We start from the raw sequence: 26540 nt of genomic DNA on the forward strand, positions 1-26540 counted from the left end.
ATCCTTAAAAAAAATATTAATCACATTTGCATATTATGTCAAGTAATCTATATCAGAGGCTGAATAAAAGGGAGTTATTTGAAGTGACCAGAAAAACCTTCCTGTGATGATATGTAGTTTGAGTCTCACAAAAAATACAACTAGCAGGCAAGGTAAGAGATTACAAAATTATTTCAGAAGCTGACTAAAGAAGGAAGGAAAACATGTTTGGTTAGGTAATGTAATTCATCTCAGTAGCGAGCAGTCATTTTGCTTTTGACCAGGAGCACATGGTTATAAGCAAAGGTAGATATAAGGCACCTATAAGATAGAACCCAGATATAAGGTCATGTCATTTACATTCAGAGGGTACTGCAGGGGCGCCTGGGTGGCTCAGTGGGTTAAAGCCTCAGAGGGTACTGCAAAGCTCCACCTAAGACTTTAGAGGACTAGCTGAGGGATGGAAAGCGCTCGTTTTTCAGTCACCAACAACTGCTCCTAACTAGGATCTAGCACTGGATGAATGTGTACTCTTGACCACATTATTCAACTTGCTGAGGCCCGATTTCCTCATAGGTATAACATGATATTCACTGGTGTGGGGACTGAATGAGATAATGTACACAGAACCCCAATCCCCTAACAGAAAGCCTGCCACATAGAAGGTACTATCATTCATCCCAGAAGTTTTGATTTCACATCATAAGCCAAACCATTCTTTTCTTTTTTAAGATTTTATTTATTTATTTATGAGAGAGAAAGAGAGAGAGAGAGAGAGGGCACAAAGTAGGGGGAGGGGTAGAGAGAGAGAAAGAGAGAGAAAGACTCTCAAATAGACTCTGCATACATACAGAGCATAACATAGGGCTCAATCTCACTACCCTGAGATTGTGACCTGAGCCAAAACCCAGAGTTGGAGGCTTAACTGGTGCCTCCAAACCATTAGTTTCTACACCATTCATTTGTTACTTATTCTTAGGCTACAAATAAAATCTTTTGTCCAGTTACTCTGTAACGTTGCCAAATTCTTGCATTATTTAATGTGAGCATCTCCCTAAATATACCATACATTCTTTGGAGTCATGGATCATGAACAAATTTCTACCACTTATTTCAGTTTCACACAAAGAAAAAGGAACAAAGCATAGACCCTCAACTTCTAGAAGATAAGACATTACACAAATACATTCAACATAAAGAAATATATGACACAATTAATCTTATATGCCTTAAATGTGATATAAATATTCATGATTTGTTTCTCATTTCAAAAATTAGTATTTCAGGAGGAGTCAAGATGGCGGAGAAGTAGCAGGCTGAGACTACTTCAGCTAGCAGGAGATCAGCTAGAGAGCTTATCTAAAGATTGCAAACACCTGCAAATCCATCGGCAGATCGAAGAGAAGAAGAACAGCAATTCTAGAAACAGAAAAACAACCACTTCCTGAAAGGTAGGACTGGCGGAGAAGTGAATCCAAAGCGACAGGAAGATAGACCCCGGGGGAGGGGCCGGCTCCCGGCAAGCAGCGGAGCAACGGAGCACAAAATCAGGACTTTTAAAAGTCTGTTACGCTGAGGGACATCGCTCCGGAGGCTAAACCGGGGCGAAGCCCACACGGGGTCGGCGTGACCTCAGGTCCCGCGGGGTCACAGAAGGATCGGGGGTGTCTGAGTGTCGCAGAGCTTGCGGTTATTGGAACGGGAAAGCCGGCTGCAGAGACAGAGCCGACAGTAAGCTCACAGCTCGGTGTTGCCTTGAACCGGTCGCAAGCTCGGTGAGCTCGGAGCGCGGCCGAAGGTTAGGCAGACGCGAGTTACTAGGAGCGGTTCGCTGAGGGCGCACAGGAGAGCGGGGCCCTGGGCTCTCGGCTCCTCCGGGCCGGAGACCAGGAGGCCGCCATTTGTATTCCCGTCCTCCGGAACTCTACGGAAAGCGCTCAGGGAACAAAAGCTCCTGAAAGCAAAGCCGAGCAGATCACTCAGCCCGGCCCCTGGTAAGGGCGGTGTAATTCCGCCTGGGGCAAAGACACTTGAGAATCACTACACCAGGCCCCTCCCCCAGAAGATCAACAAGAAATCCAGGCAAGACCAAGTTCACCTACCAAGGAGTGCAGTTTCAATGCCAAGGAGAGAGCAGCAGAATTCCAGAGGAGGAGAAAACAAACCACGGAACTCGTGGCTTTCTGCCTGTGATTTTTTAGTCTTGCAGTTAATTTAATTTTTTTCTTTTTCATTTTTTTTCTCTTCTTCTGCTAAAATTTTTTATAACTTTTACCCTTTTCTTTTTTAACGTTTTTTAACTAGATTATCTAATATATATATATTTTTCTTTTTTATACTTTTCTTTATTCATTTTCTTTTTTTTAATTCTTTTTTTTTCTTTCTTTCTTTTTGAACCTCGTTTTATCCCCAAATCAGAAGAGATCCTAATCTCTTCAAACTTTTTTTTTCTTAATTCTTTTTTAAATTCTTGATTGAATTTTTAATTCAATCTTTTTTTTAATTCTTTTTTTCTTTTTTTTCTTTCTTTCTTTTTGAACCTCTTTTTATCCCCAAATCAGAAGAGATCCCAATCAGAAGAGATTGGGAGATCCCAATCAAAGGAGATCCCAATCAGAGGAGATCCCTCACCCAATCGTGAGGGGGGAGAAATCCCCCCTCATGATTTGGGATCTCTTCTGATTTGGTTAAAGCATATTTTCCTGGGATTGTTGCCACCCTTTTAGTATTTTACTTGCTCCTTCATATACTCTTAGCTGGACAAAATGACAAGGCGGAAAAATTCACAACAAAAAAAAGAACAAGAGTCAGTACCGAAGGCTAGGGACCTAATCAATACAGACATTGGTAATATGTCAGATCTAGAGTTCAAAATGACAATTCTCAAGGTTATAGCCGGGCTTGAAAAAGGCATGGAAGATATTAGAGAAACCCTCTCCAGAGATATAAAAGCCCTTTCTAGAGAAATAAAAGAACTAAAATCTAACCATGTTGAAATTAAAAAAGCTATTAATGAAGTTCAATCAAAAATGGAGGCTCTCACTGCTAGGATAAATGAGGCAGAAGAAAGAATTAGTGATCTAGAAGACCAAATGACAGAGAATAAAGAAGCTGAGCAAAAGAGGGACAAACAGCTACTGGACCATGAGGGGAGAATTCGAGAGATAAGTGACACCATAAGACGAAACAACATTAGAATAATTGGGATTCCAGAAGAAGAAGAAAGAGAGAGGGGAGCAGAAGGTATACTGGAGAGAATTATTGGGGAGAATTTCCCCAATATGGCAAAGGGAACGAGCATCAAAATTCAGGAGGTTCAGAGAACGCCCCTCAAAATCAATAAGAATAGGCCCACACCCCGTCACCTAATAGTAAAATTTACAAGCCTTAGTGACAAAGAGAAAATCCTGAAAGCAGCCAGGGAAAAGAAGTCTGTAACATACAATGGTAAAAGTATTAGATTGGCAGCTGACTTATCCACAGAGACCTGGCAGGCCAGAAAGAGCTGCATGATATTTTCAGAGCACTAAACGAGAAAAACATGCAGCCAAGAATACTATATCCAGCTAGGCTATCATTGAAAATAGAAGGAGAGATTAAAAGCTTCCAGGACAAACAAAAACTGAAAGAATTTGCAAACACCAAACCAGCTCTACAGGAAATACTGAAAGGGGTCCTCTAAGCAAAGAGAGAGCCTACAAGTGGTAGATCAGAAAGGAACAGAGACAATATACAGTAACAGTCACCTTACAGGCAATACAATGGCACTAAAATCATCTCTCTCAATAGTTACCCTGAATGTTAATGGGCTAAATGCCCCAATCAAAAGACACAGGGTATCAGAATGGATAAAAAAACAAAACCCATCTCTATGTTGCCTCCAAGAAACTCATTTTAAACCCGAAGACACCTCCAGACTTAAAGTGAGGGGGTGGAAAAGAATTTACCATGCTAATGGACATCAGAAAAAAGCAGGAGTGGCAATCCTTATATCAGATCAATTAGATTTTAAGCCAAAGACTATAATAAGAGATAAGGAAGGACACTATATCATACTCAAAGGGTCTTTCCAACAAGAAGATCTAACAATTTTAAATATCTATGCCCCCAACGTGGGCGCAGCCAACTATATAAACCAATTAATAACAAAATCAAAGAAACACATCAACAATAATACAATAATAGTAGGGGACTTTAACACTTCCCTCACGGAAATGGACAGATCATCCAAGCAAAAGATCAACAGGGAAATAAAGGCCTTAAATGATACACTGGATGAGATGGACATCACAGATATATTCAGAACATTTCATCCCAAAGCAACAGAATACACATTCTTCTCTAGTGCACATGGAACATTCTCCAGAATAGATCACATCCTCGGTCCTAAATCAGGACTCAACCGGTATCAAAAGATTGGGATCATTCCCTGCATATTTTCAGACCACAATGCTCTGAAGCTAGAACTCAACCACAAGAGGAAGTTTGGAAAGAACACAAATACATGGAGACTAAACAGCATCCTTCTAAAGAATGAATGGGTCAACCAGGAAATTAAAGAAAAATTGAAAAAAATCATGGAAACAAATGATAATGAAAATACAACGGTTCAAAATCTGTGGGACACAACAAAGGCAGTCCTGAGAGGAAAATATATAGCGGTACAAGCTTTTCTCAAGAAACAAGAAAGGTCTCAGGTACACAACCTAACCCTACACCTAAAGGAGCTGGAGAAAGAACAAGAAAGAAACCCTAAGCCCAGCAGGAGAAGAGAAATCATAAAGATCAGAGCAGAAATCAATGAAATAGAAACCAAAAAAACAATAGAACAAATCAACGAAACTAGGAGCTGGTTCTTTGAAAGAATTAATAAAATTGATAAACCCTTGGCCAGACTTATCAAAAAGAAAAGAGAAAGGACCCAAATAAATAAAATCATGAATGAAAGAGGAGAGATCACAACTAACACCAAAGAAATATAAACTATTATAAGAACATACTATGAACAACTCTACGCCAACAAATTTGACAATCTGGAAGAAATGGATGCATTCCTAGAAACATATAAACTACCAAAATTGAACCAGGAAGAAATAGAAAGCCTGAACAGACCCATAACCAGTAAGGAGATTGAAACAGTCATTAAAAATCTCCAAACAAACAAAAGCCCAGGGCCAGATGGCTTCCCGGGGGAATTCTACCAAACATTTAAAGAAGAACTAATTCCTATTCTCCTGAAACTCTTCCAAAAAATAGAAATAGAAGGAAAACTCCCAAACTCATTTTATGAGGCCAACATCACCTTGATCCCAAAACCAGACAAGGATTCCATCAAAAAAGAGAGCTATAGACCAATATCCTTGATGAACACAGATGCAAAAATTCTCACCAAAATACTAGCCAATAGGATTCAACAGTACATTAAAAGGATTATTCACCACGACCAAGTGGGATTTATCCCAGGGCTGCAAGGTTGGTTCAACATCCACAAATCAGTCAATGTGATACAACACATCAATAAAAGAAAGAACAAGAGCCATATGATATTCTCAATAGATGCTGAAAAAGCATTTGACAAAGTATAGCATCCCTTCCTGATCAAAACCCTTCAAAGTGTAGGGATAGAGGGCACATACCTCAATATCATCAAAGCCATCTATGAAAAACCCACTGCAAATATCATTCTCAATGGAGAAAAACTGAAAGCTTTTCCACTAAGGTCAGGAACACGGCAGGGATGTCCATTATCACCACTGCTATTCAACATAGTACTAGAAGTCCAAGCCTCAGCAATCAGACAACAAAAGGAAATTAAAGGCATCCAAATCGGCAAAGAAGAAGTCAAACTATCACTCTTCGCAGATGATATGATACTCTATGTGGAAAACCCAAAAGACTCCACTCCAAAACTGCTAGAACTTGTACAAGAATTCAGTAAAGTGTCAGGATATAAGATCAATGCACAGAAATCAGTTGCATTTCTCTACACCAACAACAAGACAGAAGAAAGAGAAATTAAGGAGTCAATCCCATTTACAATTGCACCCCAAACCATAAGATACCTAGGAATAAACCTAACCAAAGAGGCTAAGAATCTATACTCAGAAAACTATAAAGTACTCATGAAAGAAATTGAGGAAGACACAAAGAAATGGAAAAATGTTCCATGCTCCTGGATTGGAAGAATAAATATTGTGAAAATGTCTATGCTACCTAGAGCAATCTACACATTTAATGCAATTCCTATCAAAGTACCATCCATCTTTTTCAAAGAAATGGAACAAATAATTTTAAAATTTATATGGAACGAGAAAAGACCTCGAATAGCCAAAGGGATATTGAAAAACAAAGCCAAAGTTGGTGGCATCACAATTCCGGACTTCAAGCTTTATTACAAAGCTGTCATCATCAAGACAGCATGGTACTGGCACAAAAACAGACACATAGACCAATGGAACAGAATAGAGAGCCCAGAAATAGACCCTCAACTCTATGGTCAACTAATCTTCGACAAAGCAGGAAAGAATGTCCAATGGAAAAAAGACAGCCTCTTCAATAAATGGTGTTGGGAAAATTGGACAGCCACGTGCAGAAAAATGAAATTGGACCATTTCCTTACACCACACACAAAAATAGACTCAAAATGGATGAAGGACCTCAATGTGAGAAAGGAATCCATCAAAATCCTTGAGGAGAACACAGGCAGCAACCTCTTCGACTTCAGCCGCAGCAACATCTTCCTAGGAACATCGCCAAAGGCAAGGGAAGCAAGGGCAAAAATGAACTTTTGGGATTTCATCAAGATCAAAAGCTTTTGCACAGCAAAGCAAACAGTTAACAAAACTAAAAGACAACTGACAGAATGGGAGAAGATATTTGCAAACGACATATCAGATAAAGGACTAGTGTCCAAAATCTATAAAGAACTTAACAAACTCAACACCCAAAGAACAAATAATCCAATCAAGAAATGGGCAGAGGACATGAACAGACGTTTCTGCAAAGAAGACATCCAGATGGCCAACAGACACATGAAAAAGTGCTCCATATCACTCGGCATCAGGGAAATACAAATCAAAACCACAATGAGATATCACCTCACACCAGTCAGAATGGCTAAAATCAACAAGTCAGGAAATGACAGATGCTGGCGAGGATGCGGAGAAAGGGGAACCCTCCTACACTGTTGGTGGGAATGCAAGCTGGTGCAACCACTCTGGAAAACAGCATGGAGGTTCCTCAAAATGTTGAAAATAGAACTGCCCTATGACCCAGCAATTGCACTACTGGGAATTTACCCTAAAGATACAAACGTAGTGATCCAAAGGGGCACGTGCACCCGAATGTTTATAGCAGCAATGTCCACAATAGCCAAACTATGGAAAGAACCTAGATGTCCATCAACAGATGAAGATGGATCAAGAAGATGTGGTATATATACACAATGGAATACTATGCAGCCATCAAAAGAAACGAAATCTTGCCATTTGCGACAACATGGGTGGAACTAGAGCGTATCATGCTTAGCGAAATAAGTCAAGCGGAGAAAGACAACTATCATATGATCTCCCTGATATGAGGGAGTGGTGATGCAACATGGGGGCTTAAGTGGGTAGGAGAAGAATCCATGAAACAAGATGGGATAGGGAGGGCGACAAACCATAAGTGACTCTTAATCCCACGAAACAAACTGTGGGTTGCTGGGGGGAGGGGGGTTGGGAGAAGGGGTGTAGGGTTATGGACATTGGGGAGGGTATGTGCTTTTGGGTAAATTGGAAGGGGAGGTGAACCATGAGAGACTATGGACTCTGAAAAACAATCTGAGGGGTTTGAAGTGGCGGGGGGGTGGGAGGTTGGGGTACCAGGTGGTGGGTATTATAGAGGGCACAGCTTGCATGGAGCACTGGGTGTGGTGAAAAAATAATGAATACTGTTTTTCTGAAGATAAATAAATTGGAAAAAAAAAGTAAAAAAAAATTAGTATTTCGTGGTACATTTTTCAAGTAAAATAAACCACAGAAATGTTTTGCATTTGCAAAGAAAGATCCATCTGTTCATCTATCCATCTACTATTTACCAAGTAGTTAGGGTAAATTAAGTATTTGCTAGGTACTCTTCTAATATGTTGTTTCAGAACTCTAATGATTTATAAAATTTTTCAATAAGCAATAGTTTGCCATACCGTTCCATTGACAGGATCTGTGGCCTTGAAGGATAATAACGGGGTCATGTCTGTTATTCTTTCTAATCCTTTGGTGCCAATCCGATTTCCTTCTGGTGTTGTTGTAAACCAGGTGCCTACATGAACCTCCACAGGAGTTACTCTTTGAACTGTCTCTGGGTGAGGTTCATGGCTTTCATTCTTATGTGCCACTGACGACTGATTTTTGTGACTTTTTCCTGTAGAAGTTCAAGTAAAATCAAACACAATATAATTATAATATCAATTACATAGATTATACATTAAGTTTAACACACTGTAAGATACCTCAGACACTGTGGCATAGAAATTCTAAGTGGTATTCACCAATTATGTTATTTATCAAGTGGGAAAATACCTATTCTGGTCAATTTCTGTATAATTTTGAATGTTGCTTATAGCTCCCTGGATTCCAGATTTGGAGTTTTGTAGCCCAGTTTTTAAAGCCCACCTTTGCTCCATATCTTAAATTCCTTCTTTTGTCTTACTGAACTCTAGCATTTTACCAGATTATTTAACTATTTATTCCCCTGACTGTGTCATTTTGTTACTCATAGATAGGAAACTGCTTTATTCAGCTGTGGTTCCAAAGAAATTTACCAATCAGGCATATATCCTTGGCCTCTCACTAGGGGAGAGGATCTGTACAATTCAACTACTGCCTCGATAATCATCTGATGCATCCCTCCTTCCAATCCACCACCAACTATTTGGAAAGGAATACAGAACTGAAAAAGCCTTATAGAACTCTGTGAATACTATCTCAATCCCTCTATCATGGATAGATTTGCTCCATTTGTATAAATAATGATGAGTGATCTGTAGGTGAGATTGGCCAGTGTTATCAAATCTCAATGATGAGGTAAACTCAGACCCAGAAGCAATTACAAACAAAGATAATGAAGGACTGTTAACTCTAGGAGGATTCCTCAGATTCAGAGTATGAAATGTGCACCAGAGGATGGATCTTGGCCTAAGATGCAGATTTAACTAATAGGAAGAGCCCAATAATACATATGCATAAAGCTAAACTTTACTTTTGCCTTAAAATTTAATTTAGACTTATTTCTATTTCCAGAGTATTAAAAAAGAACTGATAGGATCTAAAGAAATTATTTAGACTGACTCTCAGAGAGTCAGAATAATAGAAATAATAAAAGAGAGGTAAAAGTCTCTAATATATACAAAAAGTGGAACAGAAACAAGATTTCAAAAGGTAATTATTGAGAATTTTCTGGTATAAATAAAAGATACTAATCCATAGACTCAAGAATCCCAATTTATTCTCACTTGGATAAATAAAAAGAAACTCACACCTAGCTACATTGTATTGAAATTATAATAAGAAAAAGAAAATATTTTCAAGGCAGTTAGATTATCTTCGCAGCAACAACAATTAGACTGAGAACCAACTTTTCAATAGCAACACTGGAAGCAAGAAGAGTCTAAAGAATTTTTGTCAATATACTGGAGAGAAAACACCTATCAATCCAGAATTCTGTAACCAGTGAAATTATTATCCAAGGATGGGGACAATATAAAGACATTTTTCAGAAAATATCTGTTACACAATAAATGGATTAGAAGCTCTGATTAAAAGACAAAAATTATCAAATCAAATTTTTAAAATATTCACCTATAAGTTCTCACAACAGATACATTTGAACAAAAACCACTGAAAGTAAAACAAAGTATGAAAAAGTTATACTGCAAAGGAATTAAATGATATCTGGTATGGCTATAATAATATAAGCAAAATAGATATTAGGACAAAAAAGAATCCTAGAACAAAAAGCCATTGCATACTGATAAAAAGTTAAATTTACCATGAAGATGCCTAAATTTATAAGTTAATAAAATCACATCCTCAAAGTATATGAAGGAAAATCTTACAGAAATATTAAAAAGATATAATAATTTCAGAGATAAATATTAAATTATAAGAAGGATGGCCTTGGATAGATTATGCTACCCCTATTTAAACATACTTCTGCTGAATAAATTGATACAGTAGATTAAAAATATCTGTGAGGTTATACAATAATGGTTGGCAAATTTTGACCTGTCAAGCAAATGTGGCTTGCTGTCTGTTGTTGTAGTCTGTGAAGTAATACTTCTTTTAACATTTTTATATAATTAAAAGAAAATTAATTATAATACAATTATAATTAAAAGAAAAAAAGAAAAATATTTTGCAACACCTGAAAATTATATGAAATTCAAATTCTAGTGTCCATAAATAAGTTTTCTTTAAACACAATACACCATGCTCATTTAATTATGTATTGTCTATGGCTATTTTCATGATACAATGGCAGAGGTGAGTAGTTGTGACAGAGACAATATGGCTCACAAAGTCTAAATAAACTCTGGGTGTTGTATGCAACTAATGAATTCTTGAACACTGCATCAAAAACTCATGATGTACTATATGTTGGCTAATTGAACATAATAAAAAAATATTTACTATCTTACCCTTTGTAGAGAAGTTTGTTGAACTTGGAAATAGATTGAATAACATAGCTAACAGTTTTGAACTAACAGTTATAAAGAGAACACTATACTCAATAACTACAGGATACATGCCCTTTTCAATCATACACAGACTTTTTAAAACACTTGCCCGTATTTGAGGCTATCCATCACGTTTCAACAAATTTCAAAAGATTAGTTAAAAATCAATTATTTAAAAATCCTAAAAATACTTTATAGTTTTAGAAATTTAGAAACATGTTTAAATAGCTTGTGGGTCAAAAAGGAAGTCATCTAAATAAAATTTTTTTTTAAAAAATGTAGTCATCTGGAAATTAGAAAATATTTAGAGCTAAAAAAATTATGAAAATACTAAATAGTACTTCTTGTGAGATGGGAGAAGCACTTCTGGTACAGCAAGAAAGGATCTTCAAAAAGCCATTCTTCCAAAAAAAAAACAGTGACAACACTGGAAAAAAAATTATCAAAATCAACTCTTTTAGAAATTTGGAAATAAACCAAAGAATTACAACAATCAGCTGAATCTCAGTAAGAACAACTGCTTTGTGGTGTTCTAACTTACCTAATTCTCATCCTTCATCTTCCCCCATCTCCAACTGTGCAGTAGCCTTGAAAAACAGTAGCCTTGGAATCACAGTAGCTGTGAAAACCGATGATGTGGCTGGCAGCTGTTGGAGGGGGCCAATAGGCCTGGAATTCTCCTTAAAAGCCCCATTCCCAGAGACTTATCATTGTTCGACTGCTCTGAAAATTCCCTGAAAATCCTCACTCTGACCTCAGTTAGAATTCACTCATTGTAAACAACCTTATCCTGGGGCCCTTGTCTAAACAATCAGTGGCTATTTTTCATAATGTGGCTGTCTCAGGCAGCAAAAATAGTTGGGACAAACAAGAGGCTGATCTAAAAACTTCAAAGAAAAAGCTGGGGAATGAGACCATTTTAGGAACTTTGGAAAAACTCTTGACGTTTTCCTGTGGCCAGATGCACATGGAGGTTTGTACTCATGCTCAGGAAAGACCTGAGAAATACAGAATCTCTCTCCTCTGGCTGACCTTGAGGCTAGGGCTAGGGTCTAAACTGTGAGGGTAAAGAAGGTATGCCCCAAGAAGAACACATATTCCCTTGGCAAAGGCTGGGAGGCTTTTTGGCTTGAGGCATGTGAGTTAATCCTTGCCTAATCATTAGCTGATCACTAAGCTAACACAGCAGAGACTTTAGTAGCCACACAGGACAAAGGAGAGAGACTTGCAAGAATAAGTTCAGGAAAGTCACCAAACAAACAGCAATAACAGCAACAACAAACAAACACTGGGAGTTGGGATCTTATTTTCAAAGTTGCTGCAAAACAAAAAAGGTTAGAGTAAGAAAGTTCAGCAAGATTTCAAGACCCAAGGCCAAAATACAAAAAATAGACTGTATTGATGTATACCATCAATGAACAACCTCAAAATTAAAAAAACCAATTCCACTTATAATAGGATCAAGAAGAATAAAACACATAGGAAAAATTTAACAAACAATTGTTGATAATTGTATACTGAAAACTATAAAAAGCTACTGAATGGAACTGAAGAAGACCTAAATAAATAAAAAGATATCCTTAGTTGATGAATTAGAGACAGTATTTTTAAGATGTCAATGCTGTCAAAATTTGTCTACATGTTCAGTGGAATCTCTATAAAAATCCCATCTGCCTCTTTTTCAGAAATTAACAATTTGATCCTAAAATTCATATAGAAATGCCAGAGACCCAGAATAGTCAAAACTATATTAAAAAGGAAAACAAACATGGGTGACTCAGACTTAGCTGTAGCAGTCAAGACAATGAGATATTGGCAAAAGGATAAACATATAGGAGTTTAGTGGAGCAGAAATAAGACTCCAAAATTAAACCTTAATATTTATGGTTAATTGATTTTTGGCTGAGGTGCCAAACAATTCAATGGGGGAAATAATTGTCTTTTTAATAAACTCGAAAGAATGAATTTGGACCCCATCACATATTATATAAAAAATTATATAAAACTGAATGTAAAAGCCCCTAGTGCAAAGCTAAAAATTTTAAACTCTTAGAAGAAAATACAGGAATAGGTCTTTGTGACTTTGGATTATGCAATGATTTCTTAGCTGTAATACCAAAAGTACAAGCAATCAGATGGATAAAAACCAGATAAATTGGACTTCAACAAAATGAACACCATGAAAAGGCACCATCAAGAATATGGAAAGATAGCCCAAAGACTGGGAGAAAATATTCACAAATCATATACCTGATTTGTATCTGATCAGGAACTTGTATCCAAAATACACAAAAGATACTTATAACTCAAAAGTAAGAAGACAAATAATCTATTACAAAATTGGGGAAGGGATTTGAATAGAAATTTCTCCAAAGAAGATAGACAAATGTCCACTAAGTACATAAAAAGGTATTCAACATCACTAACCATTAAGAAAATGCAAATCCAAATCAAAATAGGATACCACTCTAAAAATAGAGTTACCCTATGATCCAGCAATAGCACTACTGGGTATTTACCTCAAAGATACAGATGTATTAAAAGAAGGGCCATATGCACCCCAATGTTCACAGCAATAATGTCCACAATAACCAAAATGTGGAAAGAGCCAAGATGCCCTTCAACAGACAAATGGATAAAGAAGATGTGGTCCATATACACAATGAAATATTGCTCAGCCACCAGAAAGGATGAATACCCAACTTTTGCATCAACTTGGATGGGCCTGGAAGAGATTATGTTAAGTAAAATAAGTCAAATAGAGAAAGCCAATTATACGGTTTCACTTATTTGTGGAACATAAGGAATAGCATGGAGGATATTACATATCCTCCATGGGGAAGGAGAAAATGAAGGGGGAGAAATCGTAGTGGGAGAGACTATGGACTCTGGGAAACAAATTGAGGGATTTAGAAGGGAAGGGGGGTGTGGGGATGAGTTAGCCCGGTGACGGGTATTAAGGAAGGCACGTATAGCATGGAGCACTGGGTGTTATACACGAACAATGAATGAAGGAACACTACATCAAAAACTAATGATGTAGGGGCACCTGGGTGGCTCGGTGGGTTAAACCTCTGCCTTTGGCTCAGGTCATGATCTGAGGGTTTTGGGATTGAGCCCCGCATTGGGCTCTCTGCTCAGCAGGGAGTCTGTTTCCCCCTCTCTCTGCCTGCCTCTCTGCCTACTTGTGATCTCTCTCTGTCAAATAAATAGATAAAATCTTAAAAAAAAAACTAATGATGTATGGTGACTAATAGAACACAATAAAAAATTAATAAATAATAAAATAAAATCCTAATGCCTAAGCAGAAACCCAATACCCTCGAAGTAATAATCAAAAATAAATAAAACTTTAAAAAGAAAAAAAGAGGAATGGCTCCAGACAGAAAATAACAGTGTCGGCCAGAAAGTGAAGAAATAGGAACCCCCCCTTCAACGATGCTGGTGAGAATGGAAAACAATGCAGCTGCTTTGGAAAAGTTTGTCAGGTGCTCAAAGTGAGAAACACAGTTACTATTCTAGCAATTCCACTCCTGGGTATCCACTCCGGAGAAATGAAAATATATGTCCACACCAAAAACTTGTAAAGAAATGTTCATTATCAACTTTATTTACAGTTTTGCAAAAGTGGAAACAACTTGTATGTCCGTCAATGGATGAGTGGATAAACTGTGGTGTGTCCACACAGCAGAATATTACTCAGCCATAAAAATGAGGTGCTGATTCAAGTTACAGCATAGCTGACCCTTGAAAATATTATGCTAACTAAAAGATGCCAGTCACAAAAGGCCTTGTGTTGTATGCTTCTCTTTAATGGAAATGTCCAGAATATATCAATCTATAGTAACAGAAAGTAGATTGGTGGTTCCAAGGTTCTGGGTAGAGGGGAAAAGAGACTGTCAGCTCCTTGGTACTGGTTTTGGGGAGAAGATGAAGGGAGAAAAGGAATCAAAAGAGCACACGTTTGTTTTTCTTCTCATAGGGGGTGAAATTATTTTGTATGTTATTGTAGTGGTAGATTCACTACATTATGCATTTGTCAAAACTCTCAGAACTATGCAATGTGAAGAATGAACCCTAATGCAAACTATGGACTTCAGTTAATAACAATGTATTGATGTTGGTTTATCAATTATAACATGTGTTTAAAATAGAGAAAACTTGAAGCCAGGTAGGGAGGAAGTATAGGGGAATTCTGTACATTCTGCTCATTTTTTTCTGTAAACCTAAAATCGCTCTTAAAAAAAAAAAGTCTTTTAGTTCCTCTGTGTGTGTGTGTGTGTGTGTGTGTGCACATGTGTGTGTGTGCATGCACGTGTGTGTGTGTTTAAGTGAATACATCATCTTAGATGGACGGACTTTAAAGAAACCTGGAGCACACTATGATGGAGGCAGAAGCCCTTTGGAACCCCACTGGGCTCTAAGAGAAGTGGCTACACTTATATCAAGTCCTCTCCCATCAGAAAAGGAGGGGAACCTTTGAGGTGGGAAGTTTGAAAGCAATGAGGATGCCTTCATTCACTTCAGCCAAGAGCCCTCAGCTACTACTAAAGGAAAGTCTATTTCTTTACATTTTGAGTAACCAAAAAGGAAATTCAGTTTGCCTTTTTTTTTCTCCCAATTTATTTATTTTCAGAAAAACAGTATTCATTATTTTTTCACCACACCCAGTGCTCCATGCAAGCTGTGCCCTCTATAATACCCACCACCTGGTACCCCAACCTCCCACCCCCCCCCGCCACTTCAAACCCCTCAGACTGTTTTTCAGAGTCCATAGTCTCTCATGGTTCACCTCCCCTTCCAATTTACCCAAATTCCCTACTACTCTCTAACGCCCCTTGTCCTCCATGCTATTGGTTATGCTCCACAAATGAGTGAAACCATGTGATAATTGACTCTCTCTGCTTGACTGATTTCACTCAGCATAATCTCTTCCAGTCCCATCCATGTTGCTACAAAAGTTGGATATTCGTCCTTTCTGATGGAGGCATAATACTCCATAGTGTATATGGACCACATCTTCCTTATCCATTCATCCGTTGAAGGGCATCTTGGTTCTTTCCATAGTTTGGCGACTGTGGCCATTGCTGCTATAAACATTGGGGTACAGATGGCCCTTCTTTTCACGACATCTGTATCTTTGGGGTAAATACCCAGGAGTGCAATTGCAGGGTCGTAGGGAAGCTCTATTTTTAATTTCTTGAGGAATCTCCACACTGTTCTCCAAAGAGGCTGCACCAACTTGCATTCCCACCAACAGTGTAAGAGGGTTCCCCTTTCTCCACATCCTCTCCAACACCTGTTGTTTCCTGTTTTGTTAATTTTGGCCATTCTAACTGGTGTAAGGTGATATCTCAATGTGGTTTTAATTTGAATCTCCCTGAGGGCTAATGATGATGAGCATTTTTTCATGTGTCTGATAGCCATTTGTATGTCTTGATTGGAGAAGTGTCTGTTCATATCTTCTGCCCATTTTTTGATGTGTTTGTCTGTTTCGTGTGGGTTGAGTGTGAGGAGTTCATTATAGATCCTGGATATCAACCTTTTGTCTGTACTGTCATTTGCAAATATCTTCTCCCATTCCGTGGGTTGCCTCTCAGTTTGCCTTTATACAAGGTTACTGGTTACTGTGGGAAGATGTTTGAAATTAGCAAAGAAGATTAAATCTTGGTCTCAGATCATTTAAGTCCCTTGAGAAATTGAGAAAAGTTTGTGATGCAGATGCCCAGACTCCAGTCACAGCTGTACCACTTAATAACTGAGAGACCTCAAGAAAGTTACTTAACCTCTCTGTGTCTCAATTTCCTCATCTGTAAAGTGGAATTATTAAAATATATACATAGAAACCAGAGTTGCTATGAGAATTAACTAATTTAATATTTTAAAGTATTCAGAATTGTGCCTGGTACACAAACACACATCTCCTACAAATAAATATGAAAATAATAAACATCTCAATAGTAAGCTGAGAAAATCTGTGAATAGAAAATTCACAAAAAGAAAAAAATGATGTTTAACCCTACCAGTAATAAAGAAATGTAAATTAATGTAATAAAAAGATTATTAGTTATCTATGAAATCAAATTAATAAGGAAATCCAGCACTGGCAAGGGTATGAGGAAACAAATACTTTCATACTGCATTGGAGGTGGGGGTGTCAATCGAAAATATCTCTGAGGAGAACAATTTCATATATTAGATTATGTCAGGCACAGTTGATTGCTTACTCAATTGTTATCCAATTTTCTTTTCCCCAAATAGTACTGCTCCTCTCCTGAGAAAAAAATTCAGAAATGTCAGATGTGTGTTTTCCTACCCTAGGTGCTTGGCCGGGTCTAGTCAATGGGATATAAGGGGAGGTCTACTGGTGGGGACAGGGGGTGGAATCTGGAAATGTTTTCCTCCCTGACAAAAAGAGACACTTGAAAGTTCTTATATTCACTCTCTTTGTGTTTTGCTTTGAGAGTTACCACAAGAGAACCTTACACCTAGAGCTGATGTGGCCTTTTCCTAGCTCGCGGCTCAGAGGAAAAGGTCCAGAGAACCAGAGAATCCTAGTTAGTACCTTGATATCATTGATCTGCTCAGCTAACCCCAAAACAGTAGCCCAGGCATTAGAGCTAATGCTGTGTAAGAGTATATAACAACACAGGAAGATGTTCATTATTTATTACTAAGAGAAAAAAGCTGTTCATGAAACAGTGTGTAATGCTGTGATTCAATTAAGATGTACACACATGTATACATGTGAGTATACTTGAATATATACATGGAAAAGATGAGAAGTGTAAGATTTATTAAACCCATCATCAGTTGAGATCCTTCAATTATTACCTTTCTTTGGAATGACAATCTCAGACGGTGCTGTTTCTGACTTTTGCTGAGAAACTGTGTCCATCAAGTCTCCACTATGAAGACTTGGTGGCATTTCAACAGGAGGAGAAACAGGACCTGAATCAGGACTACTGCTCACAACGCCATCTGCAAAGAGAACCTGGAAGGAAAAGCAGAAGTTCCTACATTCTCAGAAGCAAGGAAGAGGCTGGTTAACATTTAACACTGTGTTAACATTGGCATAGGTTAAAGTCAATTCGAAGGAAAAATGCTGTTTGCAGACCTCCAGACTAAGCACAAAGCATATTTTAGGATGGTAACTGTGGAGCTCAGAGACTATAGCTTAATAACCAGCATGATAATATCATTCATGGTTTTCCGTGTACCTTCTATGTTGTTTCTTTTCTTTTTATATCTTGTCTTTGTTGGACTGACTTGAGTTTTCATTTTTTTTGTATTTATTTGTTTTATTTTTATTTTCTCCATTCTGTGCAACTAGAAAATTATCCGCCCTATTTCAGCTTATATAATAACTACATTTAAAATTTTATCACACGTTTAAATGTTTAGTCTCTATCAACGTCTATCACTAGTAGGTGTCTCGTCTATAGTTATCATTAATACATCTACCCGGATCAGTATTTATAGTCTACCAATGAACATATGAACATGACAAAAACCTCCACCAGTGCTGCTAATGAGAAATCTAATGTCCATTCTGTTCTCATTCTATAGGAGGTAACTGGTTTCTTTAAGGAAGCTTTTGGGATTGTCTACCTGTGCAGTCCCCAAATTGCACTATGACATGATGATCTTTTAAAGATGATTAGTATCAATTCTACTTGGCCCTTGACTGCCCAGTTTAATCCGAAGTTTTTTTGTTTTTTTGTTTTGTTTTGTTTTTTCCTTTTTCTTTCTTTCTTTCTTTTTCTTTTCTTTCTTTTTTTTTTTTTTAACTCTGGGAAAATTCCCTAGATTATTTCTTTCATTATTTTCCCTCTTCACTCCCACTATTTTCTTCTTCTGGAGATTGTATTTTTCAGATCCCTTTTCCACGTCTCATAACTCTTCTCTTCCCCATAATCCACTTCCCTGCCTTAATTTTTCACAGTTGTTTTTCTTTCTTTTCCTCTTTTAAAATTTATGATTGAAGTATATTGATATACAGTATTGTATTAGTTTCATATATATGTATATATATATCAATCACTGCAACATGGTGATTGGACACACAATTGTGTCAAATATATTGTGTTAAATATCTAAGAACTCTTTATTTTATCCACAGTAACTTTTTTATTGTTATTTTGTAGACTCTTAACCTCTCAAGTCTCTGCCTATGTTACTTTTACTCACCTTCAAGTTTTTTGTTTAACTATTTATCCTTATTTTTAGATGCTATTTCTTTAATTTTTGATTATTCTGTAATTTACTTTCATGCAGTTGGTTTTTCTCTAAGGTTGATGGTTCTTGAGTGCATGGTCATCAGTCCCCTTGAGAGTCACTTTTCACTTCTTGGTGGTGTATCCTCTGATTACAGAAACAATTTCCCTGTGATTACTGGGGAGGTATAGAGCAGGCCATATGGCTTTTGGATATTATGACTTCTGGTTCTCACCCTCCAGGTGGTAGTGAGTTAATTGGGGACACTAACTTAATTGTCTGGGTGCAGAGCTCCATCTGTGAAATGTCTGTGTTAGAACTGATTTTTAGTTTTGCTGCAGGTTTTCTCTTGTACTTGCTTTAAACTTTGCTTTTATTTCTCCATTGGTCTGATCTCATCTGACTTTTCTAGAAATTCTCCTATCCTTCTGATTCACTGATGGCCCATTTAGTTGTTACCGTTATAAATTTATTATTTAAAAGTATTTTTAAAACTATTCTCAGGTGCCTTGAGAGGGGGAGGAGGTAAACACTGTATTTAGTCCTGGATCATATACAGAATAAGTTTGTTTGTATCCTGTATTGCACAGAAAACAATACTAGTCTCCATTTGCCATTTTAAGTGTGACTCCATTTTCAAATGAGTTGTCCCTCTTGCCTACGATAACACTGTTCTTTTCCCCCAGCTTGTTTGTATTGTCCTTTGCAGCAAGAAGGAGTGTTATTTATCTAACATTCCATTACCTGTGTAGATCCATCCAACATGTATTTGACAACAGTGCCTTGCTTGGTGATAACTCTTGAGGCCTCCTGATCCACAGGTGGCATCACCGTTTTGTGGAATTCATAGTGCTTCACCTTCTGGGGGTAGCTCTGCCGGACCATGATGTCCCAAGTGGGTTCCTCATCCACAACATTCTGATCTTAAAAAAAGAAAAGAAAGAAAGCCTTTCTGTGAACTGAGCAATGCTGTGTAGCTGGCATTTTATCTTTTTCCTTAATTTTTTTTTATTCTTCTGTCTAAATGTGAATAATAGGGCAGTTTTTGTAACCTGACAGATGGCCCAGAGCACTGGTGTTTTGCTGCCTTGTTATAGTCAAGTGTAGTGAATAAGGTCATCTACAAGTACTTAATAGGTACCTTCTCCATGTATAGTCCATTCTTCTAAGGAATTCTAGGATATCCCTGGCAAAATTAGGAAGGAAGCAGAGTTTTGCTGTCGTAGATGTTCTCTTTTCTCCCTGTGGGTACTTTTCTCTCATCTTTGAGTAAGCTCTTGCCCCTGCATGCACAATGCTGTTCTGGGGTTCCCTGGTTGTCAGGAGCCCCAGGGGAAATTACTCAGGCTTGCTCTTCCTTAATCATTCATCACCTTTCAAAGTTAATATAATCCCCTCATCTCTAACTGAATCTAGATTTTTCTCAAGGTTCTAGTCTTAGTTAGCAATCAAGGAGAAAAACACCTCATAGGTTCCTTCAAAAGAAAATATTATCATTGAGAATTTCTGGCATACAGTAACTATTCAGTTTTTGCTAACTGAATACTTTCCTCTCCTCAATTTACAAAGTGGTTTATCAACATGTAATGATGGCATTTCAGGGACTATATTGGGCTGTTAGAAAAATATTTTGGAATGGGAGCCCTTCATGATACCCTCTAAGTCACAGAAGTATTAGTAACAGTAACATTATAAGCATTTACTGAGATGTTTACATATGCTAATTGCTTTGTATATGTATTTTATTCAGCCTGCCTCAACAACCCTTTAAGAGAGATTGTTTCACTTTCCAGAATTTCAGATGAAGAAAAACATAATTAAGACAAACCAGACCAAATGCAGCACTTAGCTTCTTTTCATTTAGGTGGCAAGTAAATATGGCATTGAATTAGTTTTCAATAGGCATACTCTTTTTCTTTGATAGATACTCTTTTTTCAAATATGGTGTACATAAGGGAACTATAATAAAGAGGACATTTGGTTGTGAATTAAAGTCAGGATCCACTGGTACAACAAAACTTTTATCAGATGAAGAAACATGGTCCAGAGATAGTAAGCAACTGAAAAGGACATATATATAACTCAAGTTCCAGGCCAGTGCTTACTTTGTTGCATCTGCTAATTCTACTGCAAGAGTGGGCCTCCATATCGGTGATATTCAAATTCAGTCACTAATGTGGATGCCCCATCATGTTAATTAAAGAGGTCCTACTTGTACTTACTTAGTCATCTTAATGAGTTAGAGGCCATGTACAAACATAACAGACTTTATAAAATTACATTCTACTATCTGGGAACAAGACTGATATCCTTCAACCACTTAACCTGTACTTGCCTCCACTTACTTTATACTCACTGTCTTTTGATTTGGTCAGACCAGCAAATCACTATACCTGTGGCCCTCTGTAGAGCCAGAAAGACAGGGTCCCACCCCATCAAAGTTGTTAAGAGTCCACCAGCCTTGCCATCACTGACCAAGAATGACCTTTAATTTCTGCCACTTAGGAACTGAGTGACCTGGGAAAGTTAATGAACCTCCTGAAGCCTTGATTTATTTTGTAAAATGGAATTATTAGAACTTAGTTTACCATATTTGTGTATTTTTATATATGTTAAGTACTTAGGGCGGGGGCTCAAAAAATGCTAGTCATTATTATTATTAGCCTATTGTTCATTATCCACATGTTTAACTGGTATGAAAATACACACGTTTTCAATGGTGATTCAACTGTTTTCTATATGACATTTGCCCCACCCCCTCCCACCCCATGCTGGCTAACACTCACCTGTAGACTCTTGCCCAATAAAGGTCACCAGGAGTCCATTGGGGCAAGACACATTTAGGTTTTGGAAGGTAGGAACATAAGGAGTCTCTTGCAAAACATGTTCTGGTTCTACTTCTTCCTGTAAATAATTTAACAATAATTGTTTGTCATTTTCTAAATGAGCTACTGATTTATTTGGACTAAGCAAGCATTTGCTGAGTGCTTAAGATATGACTTGCCCAGGACTGGTGGACCCTGCAATTGAGCCTGTAAAGATGCATGAGTCTGTATTTTTGTGTAATTTATATTCTGTTCATAGAATGGCACACAGACATGTGAAACAATTAAATTACAGTACCAAACTGTTAGCACATCTCTACTCCCACAAATGAAGACATCAGAATTAATTAGAATAATTAGGAAAGGATCATGGAGGAGTTGGGGCTTAAAGTAGGCCTTGAAAGATGCCTCTGTATGTAAGTGTGGGGTTAAGGGCTGACTTATGTGCCCTCTACCGACTTGGTTTATCTTTTAAAGTTTGGGTGCTAAAGATGTTATGCTATTAGGAAATGTGTCATTATTTTTCTCTAATAAGCATTACTTTTGTAGTAAGTAGAAACAATTTAAAAAGATTATTTATAAACTAATGAAGTTTGGGTGTGTCTACTTCAAAAATCCTAGTTCATTTTATGCTAACTATGCTGAGTTCCTTGTTGGTTACTTGGACCCCAGAATGAAAGTTATTTAGTTACTTCCAACCAACCCCTCATGATAATCATTTCAGTTTTCCAGTTGGCTCTCTTTTGTTAGCCTCTAAAATCATCCCAACTGATACCCTGTTGCTGCACCTGTAGTTTATTTTAACTAGTCTTGTGCTGTGGATCACTTGGGTTGTTCTGCCTTTGTTACTAACAAATAATAAATTTGGAATAGTTAGCCAAAAGTCAATTAAAAACACAAAGTAAGGGGCACCTGAGTGGCTCAGTCAGTAAAGCGTCTGCCTTCAGCTCAGGTCATGATTCTGGAGTCCTGGGACTGAGCCCCATTTTGGGCTTCCTGCTCAGTGGAGAGCCTGCTTCTCCCTCTGCCTCTTACTCCCCCTGCTTGTGCTCTCTCTCTCTTTTTCTCTCACTCTTGCTCTATCTCAAATTAATAAATAAATAAAATCTTTAAAAGAATTAAACAGAAAGCAAAATTAGGAGGAAACAATTATGAAGTTCTGTAAAATGAACAATAATGTTCAAAGACATGAACCTGCCATGACAAATTTATGATTACACAAAAAACCAGTAATTATTGTCACTTATTAAAAATTATGGGATAACTGATTGGTTTGTTATCAGATTGCTTTCAGTAAATTAATGGATTATCTAGGGCTGTTCTGCTCAACACTGTAAAATTTTTACTTAATGAGGGTCAAGTACCCTGGATTGAGAAAAGTCATCTAGTATAGCTAAATAAATATGGTGCAGAGGTTAAGTAACGTACAAACACCAGAACTTTTAAAGGACCAAGGTCTGAAATCAATAGTTCTGGTCACTTTTTAATATTTTTTTCTTCTAATAAGTCGAGTATTTGTACACTGTACAAACTACACAGCTCACCTAGCAAATTTTCAAGATTTCATTAGTGATTTCCTTCTTGTCTGTTTTCTTTTGATCTGTATTCTGGTATTAGGAACACATTTGGAATCAAAGCCTCTGTATGTGTCTGCATTTGGTGGTATTGGAAGTAGAGAGTGAACTTCTCTTTAGCCAGAAGCCCTGGAGCCCATCAATATCTAAGGCCAAGTCTATTGGAAGTACTTCCTATTTAATTAGAAATATTCTTCTTTCAATTGTTGCTTATCTAATAAAACTAAATAAAGTATTTAGAGAATGGTAGGAACATAACCAACCAAAAGCAAAGAACCAGAGTGGAAAAAAGGGTGAGCTCTTCATTCTGAGTTTTGAATGGAAGACCTGAGTCAGTTTGTACATGACAATATGTCTCCTGGTATAGGGATCCAACTCCTATGTACACATCTCTTCTTTTCATTCAAAATTGAAACTTCAAGGAATGTTAATACATTTGCACAACAATATACATGTACTGAAATGATACTGTTGGTGTAACTTGTGATTTTAAAAAAGTTAAAACTGAGGTAGAAGTAGGGTTTAGGAATCAATGGCAAGTCCATGCACCTTTTTCTCTTCTTCTTTTGGGTGTTCCTCTTCTTTAAGAAATTCTTTAGGTTTTTCTTTGCCTTTTGTTTTTCCTTTCACTTTGCTTTGAGGAACAGTCACTATAAGAGGAACTACTGTTGTAGTAAGTGCTGATGGGATACTCAACATTGTTTCCAAATTAGGATCCTTATTCTCTATAACAGGAAAAAAGGAGAAAACTAGTAAATTGGAATTCATATTTTTATATTTGTTAAATCACTATATAAATGTTTGCATGGCAAACATGTTGCCATGCATTTATACCAGCTGGCAACAATTTTTACCTTGCTGAAAATGATTTTTCAGTCAGATGGATTTCAGGGATAATACAGTTAATTAAAAAATGAGAATTATAGTTAAAAAATCTGAGGTACTTAATATTTTGATATATTTGATTGAATCATTATTTCACATGTTTTTGCCTTCCCATCTAGATTATGAACTCCTAAAGATAGTGCAATAACCATCTGTTTGAGAAATATTTTTTGAAATGTTTCTATATGCAACATCTTTGGAGCAGTGGGCAATAATGACAAAATATATATAAAAGACCCTATGAAACCAAAATATTCTAATAATAATTATACTCAAATATCTTTCATACAAGGACATATTAACTAGGAAAATAATAAGGGATACAAAAAAAGAAATTCAGAAAAGAGATTTTTCTAGTTGAGTTGATAAAAAGAAGTTTTAGAAGTTGTAAAAGATTAATTTTATTCTGGGTCTAAAAATAGTGCCAGAATTCTCAAAAGCAAGTTGATCTCTGAAGGAATTTTGTCACAATCTTCTGAGCATCACTGGTGTGTTAAAGGAATTCTATTCTCTTCTGGGTTCCAGGATAATACTCTCCCTGTATTTCCTCTTCCCTCTCTGAACAATTTTTTTCTGTCTCCTTTACTAGTTCTTCCTCTTTTGTGAATCCTTAAATGTCATTAGATTCCAGGGGTTTTTCCCTTTATGCTTACAATGGATGTTCTCAACTCTGGCTGCTCATAATGATTGCTCATTGAATTTTTTATAAAAAGCTCAGGCCCCCATCTTGACCCACTGAATCACACTCTCTAGGGATGAGGCACAGGCATTATATTTATGAAAAGTCACACATGACTGTGATACAGCCAAAGCTGAGCTTTATTTTGTATAGTAGATATGAGTATCTCACTCACTACTGGGGCTTTAACTCTCATCTGCATGCTGATGACTCCAAAATTTATATCACAAGGCATGACCTTTCTTCTCAGCATCAGATTAATATGTCCAACTACCTTTCTATATATCTCCCTGGTTGTGGTACTGGAAACATTTCAAACTCAATAAGTCTCTCTTCTGCTAGGAAAGGAAAGCCTCCTATATACTTAATCTCATTTAATGAGCAATCAAGCATCTAATTTCCCAAGTTAGACAGTGAGGTATTTGAATTTTCTCTTTTTGACTGACTTCATACATCCAGTCAACAAGCCATCAGAAATTTCTCTTGAATGATGCCACTCCTACCTGTTCCTAACTTACCTCACATTCTCATTGATCTTTTACTTGATTTTCTGCAACAAGTTCCCAAACTGGTATGGGACCTCTAATACTATCATTTCAGTGTACTTTTGAAACGATCATAAAATTATATTTCTAATATGAAATCCAATTGTATCACTTCTCATCCTTTATTTAAACACCTTTGATACTCATTATTCTTATGGGCCATTGAGTACTGACATTCCACCACTCCAACCACACTCAACTTTTCCCCTTCCTGTGAAGATGCTATGTTTTTACACAGTTGTATGATTATACACAATGGTTCTTGATGTCAAGAATTCCCTTTCCTTGTTGCTTTGTCTGGATAGTTACCATTCATCTCTAAAATCCCACCTCAGATACTATACTTTCTCTCTAAAGTATTTTCTCGCTATTCCCAGTACTATGTTTATATATAATTTCTAGCAATCCAGCAGTTATTTATTTATTCTTTTCCCATCAGACAATGAGTTTAAAAAATTATTTATTTATTTGAGAGAGAGAGAGAGAGGAAAAAAGAGGGGAGAAGAGACAGAGGAAGAGGGAGAGAAAGAATCTCAAGCAGACTCCCCACTGAGTGTGTAGCCCAATGTAGAGCTTGATTTCACAACCGTGAGATCATGACCTGAGGTGAAATCAAGGGTCAGGTGCTCAAATGACTGAGCCATCCAGGTGCCCCTAGACAATGAGTTTTTTGAATAGATGTGCCATGGTTTTATTCATCATTGTGGCTCAATGCCAGCAAGATTCCTCACCTATAGGAAGTACAGTATATAAATAAGTGAATGGCATCCAGTTATAGGGAGCTGGAAACTCCTCCCTCTCTTCCCCATCCATCTACTCATTCAGTAAAAGTTTATAAAGTACCTACCACATGTACTATGAATTGGATAACCAATGAGGAAGACTACAAGGAACTTGCAATGGGTAGATCAAATGAAAAAACCCTAAGGTACAATGTCCTGTGTTAAGTCTGTGATAAAGGAAATACAATGCTCTATGGGAACCTAGGAGAAAGACATCTAACACAAAAGTTACTCAAATACTTGGAGGTTAAAGAGCATCCTACTAAAGAATGAATGGGTCAACCAGGAAATTAAAGAAGAATTTAAAAGATTCATGAAAACAAATAAAAATGAAAACACA

At 37.2% G+C, this 26540-nt stretch overlaps 1 protein-coding gene across 1 annotated transcript in view; it reads right to left on the reverse strand.

Annotated features, from left to right (window-relative positions):
• SPAG17 (sperm associated antigen 17) overlaps positions 1 to 26540 on the reverse strand; it is a 241725-nt gene that overhangs the window by 66816 nt on the left and 148369 nt on the right. Inside the window, exons 25-30 of the mRNA XM_044239012.1 lie at positions 23859 to 24034; positions 23481 to 23483; positions 21691 to 21814; positions 19655 to 19833; positions 17528 to 17687; positions 8162 to 8379 (exon numbers count right to left, since the gene is read on the reverse strand). Of these exons, the coding sequence (XP_044094947.1) occupies positions 8162 to 8379; positions 17528 to 17687; positions 19655 to 19833; positions 21691 to 21814; positions 23481 to 23483; positions 23859 to 24034 (860 nt within the window). The remainder of the gene's footprint in view (positions 1 to 8161; positions 8380 to 17527; positions 17688 to 19654; positions 19834 to 21690; positions 21815 to 23480; positions 23484 to 23858; positions 24035 to 26540) is intronic.

The sequence above is a fragment of the Neovison vison genome, chromosome 2 (genome assembly GCF_020171115.1).
Source record: "Neovison vison isolate M4711 chromosome 2, ASM_NN_V1, whole genome shotgun sequence".
In the NCBI taxonomy this organism is placed as follows: Eukaryota; Metazoa; Chordata; class Mammalia; order Carnivora; family Mustelidae; genus Neogale; species Neogale vison.